The following is an 8,193-nucleotide window of genomic DNA, read 5'->3' on the forward strand; positions in this document are numbered from 1 at the left end:
GGACGGATACAAAATAAATTTTTCTACCACCCCCTCAAAAAGGTTTGTCCCCTCGATGGTACCTCCACACAAGGAACAGGCCTTGAACTAGGTGATCCAGTCCCTCCTGCAGGTAGGTGTCATCACCCGTGTACCACAAGCTCAAAGATGCAGGGACTTTTACACCAATCTGTTCCTGGTAACAAAACAAAGAAGGCATGTTCAGACCAGTTCTCAACTTGAGAAATCTGAACATATTAATTCCCAAACAATGCTTCAAAATGGAGTTGGTACAGTCCACCATAGCCTTCACGGAAGCAAATGCCTTTATGGCCTCCATCGACCTCCAAGATGAGTACTTGCAAGTCCCTATACACCACAAATCACAACCATTCCTTCAGTTTGCGGTCAAAGACAAGCACTTTCAATTTGCTGCCCTACTATTTGGCTTCTGCACAGTGCCCAGGGTCTTCACGAAGGTCTTAGCACCAGTGCCAGTTCAGACCTACTAGAAAAGTATTACAGAATCTCCTGTAACCCTTTTGACACCCCTTCTCTATGTGTGGCACTTACCTGATGGCACGGGACAAACCTGAGCCACTCCACAGTGGTATTGGGAAAGACTGGGTACCTGATACTAGCGCAGTGCCTCCAGCTAGTGGGATCCGGGAATGCACCTACGAGTTGCCCCGCTAGAAAACACGTAATAATATAAACACGAATAATAATTTCAAAGGAGGTGAGAAAACTAATTACCAGTTCACTGAGAAGCTCCTGATAATGAACTGCTCAAAGACTGAGGTTTGTTTAAAGGTAAATAGGCCTAGCAAAAGTGATTTTGATGTATACTGCCCCTTAAATACTCAACTCTTCATTTTTGTTTTTAAATCTGTATTCCAGATGGAGAGAAGAAAGTTGAAAAACGAGATTCTTCAGTGTTTCAGGAATCAAATGTAAAAAAGCTCCTGCCTGGGCCTCGGTTGTACCAAGCTTCTTATGAGGGAAATCTTCCAGGCATGGCTGAGGCATTAGCTCACGGGGCTGAAGTAAACTGGGTGAACACAAAAGAAAACAATGGCACACCACTTATACAAGCTGTGCGCGGGGTATGAACTAAATAAAGACCATAATTGTTTTACAAATTTTTATTCAAATTTCCATTTATGAATTAAAAATTCAGTTACTGTTACAACTAAAGGTGTGAATGACACATAACAAGTGTGATTTTGTCATTGTTCTCTCTCTCTGACTTTTCACCTTTCGAAGACTGAGATATTCTTTTCTCTTGGTACAAAAGGCAGGTAGAGGCGGAGGAAAACAATATATCAATGGTGGTTTGATTCCATAGTGACCTTCTCATAAACAAACAAAATAAATAGTAGAAGCAGGAGTTGTTAAAAAAAACACACACACACACACACAAAAATTTGTGCTGGGGACATGCAGTGATTTCATCGATAAACATTTATTGCAAAAAAAATTTGCACTTACCGAATGATTACCAGAAAAGAGCCAGTCTCTAGTACAGGTATGGGACTTGTTATCCAGAATGCACAGGACCTGATGCTTTCCAGATAACCAGATAACCAATCATGTAAACAATCATGTAATTGTAAATCATGTAAACAACAACCCAATAGGCTGGTTTGGCTTCCAATAAGGAATAGTTCATATCTTATATTAGATTGGATCAATTACAATGCACTGTTTTATTATTACAGAGAAAAAGGAGATACTTTTTAAAAATCTTTCTGGATAATGGATCATAGTGCTTCATACCAGACCCAAATCCAAAAACTTTGTAGCCCAAGCAAAATGTGTTATATCCATTTAGACCTCTTAGTTCTCTTTAGTAATTTGCTAATGATCTCCTTTTGTTCAATTAATAACTGTACTGGTGAGCACAATCTGAGTGTGCACCTGCTCTGCTTGTAGAAATTAGTGTGGACTATTTTGTGTAGTTTATCAGGCCTACCACCTGACTCATTACCAATTTGCTGATAAAGGATCTGAATAATTCTGCTGTGTGTAGTGTCAAGTCTGATAAACTGTACAAAAATATGTAATTTAAGCCCTATGCCATGCTTACTTACACTTATTCTCAGCGGTACAAAGCCTCTTACACTTAGCATTTAATCTGCTATTTCATGTTGTCCTTTTATACAGCATATTTATTGTGTCACTATACCTTATATATTTAGACTCTGTACTAATAATTATGAATTGATCCACCAAAAAAGTGTTCAATTCCAATATATGTTTGTATTATAATCTATTTTCCCTGTGTTCTCATTAGAGTTCTTTGGTAACATGTGAGTTCCTGCTTCAGAATGGTGCCAGTGTTAATAATTGTGATATTAAAGGAAGAGGACCACTGCATCATGCAACACTGCTTGGCCACACAGGGTATGTCTTTGCTTAATTTTTGTCTTCCTCTTCAGCCTGGAACATGCTTACTGTCTTGTCAAATATGATGTCCTTCTAGAATGTCATTTATATATGACTCAAGTGCATTTTATGGAAAAGTCATTTGTAAATTAAAGGTAGAAGCCCTGGATCTCAATAACAAGATTTGTTTTTGAACCCTGCTGACTGTTCTTTGTGACTTTGGACAAGGCAGTTTAATTCCAAGTGTCCCAGCAGGTGACCTACAGAACTAGAAGCTCCTTAGGGCAGGGCACAAAGGGGTACTAATTGCAGCATTATTGAAGTACAAGGAAACCCAGATTTACCATAATTAGGGATGCACCGAATCCACTATCTTGGATTCGGCCGAACCCCCGAATCCTTTGCGAAAGGTTTGTCGAATAACGAACCGAATCCTAATTTGCATATACAAATTAGGGGTGGGAAGGGGAAAACATTTTTTCCCCGGGCAGAATCATAATTCTGCTGAAAAAGGTGGAATCCCGAACTCAATCCTGGATTCGGTGCATCCCTAACCAAAATATATTATGGGGAAGGGCAGACATAGAAAAGTGCAGTAAAATAAAATCTGCAAAAACCTAAAAAGTCTGTAGCAGCATTCCTGGGAAAGGTTGATGCACTGTTACTTTTTCCTGGGCTGTGCATTTTTCCTTTAAAAGGAGCACTAGCCTGGTGACAAATTGAGGAAAAAGTGATTGGATTCACCAGAGGACATCTTGGCCTCCGTGTTTCTTGGTTTCATTTTCCTTTAAAGGAATTGTTCAGTGTAAAAATAAAAACTGGGTAAATAGATAGGCTGTGCAAAATAAAACATGTTTCTAATATAATTAGTTAGCCAAAAATGTAATGTATAAAGGCTGGAGTGATTTGATGTATAACATGTCAGTCAGGACACTACTTCCTGCTTTTCAGCTCTCTTGGTTTACACTGACTGGTTACCCTGGTTACCAGACAGTAACCAATCAGAGACTTGAGGGGGTGCCACATGGGTCATATCTGTTGCTTTTGAATCTGAGCTGAATGCTGAGGATCAATTACAAACTGACTGAACAGAAATGTACCATGTGGCCCCCCTTCAAGTCGCTGACTAACTCAGAGTTATAGAGCTGAAAAGCAGGAAGTTGGATTCTGGCTGTTTTATTAGACATCCAGTCACTCCAGCCTTTATATATTACATTTTTGCCTAACTAACTATATTAGAAACATTTTTTATTTTGCACAGCCTATCTATTTACCCAGTTTTTATTTTCACACTGAACTGTTCCTTTAAGTACGTTAAGTTGCTTGACAATGTGTCTAGGCAATTATCTTACAGGAGCAAGTCTGTGAAGGGTGTTTACAGGGGCTTTGGGACTGCATCTTTGGGTTACTCAAATAAGTGGTGTCCAAAAGAATCCATGTGCCAACACCCTGAAGGGACCCTGTGGTAGACTTTTTATAAACTAAAAACAATTAAAACCTTTCCAAGCTACTTAAATGTAATTGCAATTTAATCGTGATCAGTTTTTAATGTATAAAATGCACTGTTAATCTGAAACTTCGGTCTTTTTCCTAGGCAAGTTTGCTTGTTTCTAAAGCGAGGAGCAAATCAACATGCAAGTGATGAAGATGGGAAAGACCCTTTAACAATTGCAATAGAGACAGCTAATGCAGATATAGTGACACTGTGAGTGTACTTTCTTTAAGAACAGACAATATTTTAGGATTGTGTTATGTAGCTGGTTAGAAATGTGTTCATACTACATTCAAGTGCATAATGTTCAGAATGCTTCAGCAAGAGTACCCCAGAACTAAACAGTGAGATACATTTCTTGTCATTCCCACAGCCTGATAGGAATAGATAATAATGATACAAATGGGTCCTGTGCTGAGGGTTGAATGGTGAACAGTAGAATGCTTCAGAGCATAGTATGGCATTCTAGGATTTATATAATGCATGAACTGTATTTGATTAACATCAGGGATTGAACTGAGCAATGGACAGTCCTTGTAAAGTAATGTGATGCCATATGTCATAACTATGAATAAATAATAATAGTATCAGAGACATGCTAATGACCCTATCACTATTACAACATCACACATCAGATGGCAGACACAAAACAGCTTTTACCACTCACTTTTATTTATGAGCTTTGTCATTCTTGTTGCCTAATGTAAGGAATGACATTTTCCTCATCAAAAATATTTTATTTAATTTTTATGTGCAGAAGATAAAAATATTATCCTGTGATCTGCGGCTTGGTCATTTTTGTGTTCCTTCTGTACACAGATTGCGGTTGGCCCGTATGAATGAAGAGATGCGTGAATCAGAAGGACTTTACGGACAGCCAGGTCAATATTGTACTAACAGCCATACTGAAATGCAATATAGAAAATGCATGCAAGAATTTATTAGCATACAACTTGGAGATACAATGTCCTTGGGGAGCAAAACATCCAAATAATGTGGTTTTATGTTTTGTAGGAATGGAAAATTGTTATTTGTGTTGCAAAATATTAGTGATTGATTTCAAATCATTGCTGATGAGATTATGTTTTCTGCCTATATAAAGAATGCATCCATGTGCATTTGCGTATGCAAATTAGGGGTGGGAAGGGGAAAACTTTTTTTACAATCTTGTTTTGTGACAAAAAGTCACGAGATTTCCCTCCCCGCCCCTAATTTGCATATGCCAATTCGGATTCGGTTTGGCAGTGCAGAAGGATTCGGCCGAATCCAAATCCTGCTGAAAAAGGCCTAATCCCAAACTGAATCCTGGATTCGGTGCATCCCTAATTATTATTATTGTATGCCAGTTATCTTATATCAAGTGTCTCTAATTCTGCCTCTAGTTTCTTCATCAGGTTTCTATATATACATATATAATCATAATATTTAATCATAAAAGTCAACCCCTGCTCTAGAAAGCACTTGCTCATTATGCACATGCGTGTGCCCCAACATACAGGGAGTTCCCTCTCAGGGCAGGTAGCCTAGCACTGACGGGGGGCAATTTAAAAATAACAAAAAAAAACGTCAGTTACCACAACCGGAGTGCAGGCTTTATTAGCACGCACCTTTGGTTGGAGATAATGTTTTTGCCCAACAGGTGCCCTTTAAGGATTGTGTGCAGAAAGGTAAGGTTGAATTAGTGAACATAACCCCTGCAAATCTCAATGAAGTTTTCATTCATCCAGGTAATGGTATATCTAGTGGATGTAAATCTAGACAGAGCAACTGGACTTGCTGAGTAATCATGAAGACCTTTCACTACTCATCCGAGCAGCTTCCTCAGTTCAACTGACTGGTTTGGGAAGTCCTTGGCATATAAACCCGTCAAATAATCCAATCACAATGATGCAATGTAACTATCGAGAGGTGACCGTTCAAACTCCTTACCTTCCAACTGACACCTCTCTGGATAGTTACAATGCACCATTATGATTGGATTATTAGAAGGGATTATATGATGAGGAATTCGCATGCCAGTGATTTGAGCTAAAGAAGCTGCTTGGATGGGTAGTGAAATGTTTTATTATTAGTGATTATTCTGCAAGTCCAGTTACTCTAGATTTACTTCCTCTAGATAACCTTGCAAATGTATTTGTGCTCAGGCACTGGTGTAATGGCTCTTTGTCTTTCTGCAGAGCAAATCCCTGTTGACCACACCCACATTTTAGCCACAAAACCCAAATACCATGGCCATCAAAAAAATACAAAAAAACCCAGACATGCCAATAAAATGAGTACATAAATGAAGAGATTGAAAGCATTACCTACATTTTCACATGCAAAATACTACAAAATAGTTCTTCTTTCCCAGTGCTTCCCTGCTGCTTGTCTCTCTCTGCGTCACTAAACCTCTTTTGAAATCAGTGGAACACACAGCCATCTTTGATTTTTTTTCCTTCCCTCAGAAGCAGCCAGTTGTCAGGGTGGCTGGATATTTAATCTGTATTCTGGGACTGTGGGGTTTGTAGTAGAAAAAAGCACAGTCCTGCACAAATCGGTGCACTAAAAGCACAGAGACAGAGGTTTTTCTGTCATGTGATGTAATATTCTGGTTTAGAGATCATTATCATAACCGGGATCAGGCCGGCTGCTTTGTGAAGGAAGGATGTAGACACCTACATATACAGTAGAGCACATAGACTGTATATAAGCACAAAGTATTTTTGTTTTAGACTTTGAATAAATCATCCCTTTTTTTAATCTTTGTTGTTTTCAGGCAGATACTTTGAGGGAAGATTGTATATATTTCCCTAATGTTTGTAAAGTCGTATTGCCTTTACAGAACATAATCCTCTTTATGAGTTTTGTATTGCTTTAAATACACAAAGAAATAGAAAATACATTTGTGGTGTGTGTCACACTCCGTTTTGCCCAAAGGTGGCACTTGAAAGACATCAGTTAAACACTAAAAGCTAATTTCATGGTCAACTACCCATTTAAAACCAGAGTAACCATATGCAGCAGTTAGCTCAAAGCATTCTTTTTATACATTTTCACATAAATACATTCTTAACATCATAAAATTGTGGAAACTCTGCTTTTCTTCTTTCCATGTATATGTCTGGATGCATGGATGTTTGTAGCTGCTATAGCTTGTAGATGTAAGTTATCATTTACATTCCTGCATGCAGATGGTCTGTGTGATCGTTATCATGTCTTACAATATCTTTATTAAGTTTTGTTATTTAGTATATGCTCGGTTAACATTCCATTTGATTCAGGAATCATTGCCATGCAAAACATAATTCAGGTACGGGATCTATTATCCAGAAATCATTTAAAACAAGTTATTTTTTTCTGATTTGCTTTTCTCTGTAATAATAAGAGTTTCTTGTACTTGTAGGTTATTATGCTGGAATAAATCCAAGTTATGTGTTTTTTTAAGTGTTTAATGTTTTCTAGTAGCCTTTTGGCATCACACAACATAGTCTGGTAAGATCTCTTATTTGGAAACCCCAGGTCCCCAGCATTCAGGATAATCAATCCTGTACCTGTACTTTGAATCCACATTTTACATAACTGTGGTCTTATATATTTATTTCTAGAAACTGATTTCAGAGTCTTTTTTTTTTCTACAGGGGATGAAACCTACCAGGACATTTTCAGAGATTTTTCCCACATGGCGTCTAACAACCCTGAAAAATTAAACCGGTTCCATCAGTCAGATTCTCCAAAGTCTTGATTGTTGTTCAAAATATGCTGTATTGCTGTATAGCAAGCAAATGTCTTTATATTTGGGAGGGGTATTTGAAAGATTAGGTCACATGTTCCTAAAGTGGCAGCCAAAGGAACTCGGGGGAAGGTGCAAATGCTGGGTAACTTGTATTATTAGGAAGATCATTTGTCTGTAAACATTTTGTAGTGTGCTATGGAATTACTTGTAATGCACATTTGTTAATCAATTTTTGGTCTTTTAAACTGTTTCCAGCCCGCTCTGTGACTGTAACATCAGACTGTCTTGTATTTTATTATCAGATTAGCATTCTTATGATACAGCGTGGACCAATAGTCTCGGATGTGTTGCACATTCAGTAAATGACACTGCTAACAGCATTCCACATACAGGTATGTCTTAGAAGCCTGCCATATGCCATGTAGAAATGGCATGACTACAATGGAAGACTCATAAAACATTGACATTACCGAGAGAAGGGCAGTATATTTTGTACTGCATTCTTTTTGCTTAGAGATTTGGGAAGGAACACCTACCAGAATTAGTTTCATTCATTTTCTTTTATGGAAACTGTGAACTGTGTAAGTTTAGATGTAAAGCACAGTTCTTATTTCATGAG

The 8,193-nt window shown here is 38.0% G+C and overlaps 1 protein-coding gene across 3 annotated transcripts in view; it reads left to right on the plus strand.

The window, feature by feature from the left end:
* The window catches only part of acap2.S (rfGAP with coiled-coil, ankyrin repeat and PH domains 2 S homeolog), a 59,610-nt gene extending 51,763 nt beyond the window's left edge, over nt 1-7,847 (plus strand). For all 3 annotated transcript variants that reach the window (XM_041563972.1, XM_041563970.1, XM_041563971.1), the window contains 5 exons: nt 880-1,085; nt 2,276-2,385; nt 3,962-4,072; nt 4,679-4,740; nt 7,480-7,847. In XM_041563972.1, the coding sequence (XP_041419906.1) occupies nt 880-1,085; nt 2,276-2,385; nt 3,962-4,072; nt 4,679-4,740; nt 7,480-7,583 (593 nt within the window). In that variant the 3' untranslated portion in view covers nt 7,584-7,847. The remainder of the gene's footprint in view (nt 1-879; nt 1,086-2,275; nt 2,386-3,961; nt 4,073-4,678; nt 4,741-7,479) is intronic.
* Nucleotides 7,848-8,193: the final 346 nt, after the last annotated feature.

The sequence above is a fragment of the Xenopus laevis genome, chromosome 5S, assembly GCF_017654675.1.
Source record: "Xenopus laevis strain J_2021 chromosome 5S, Xenopus_laevis_v10.1, whole genome shotgun sequence".
NCBI classification, from domain to species: domain Eukaryota; kingdom Metazoa; phylum Chordata; class Amphibia; order Anura; family Pipidae; genus Xenopus; species Xenopus laevis.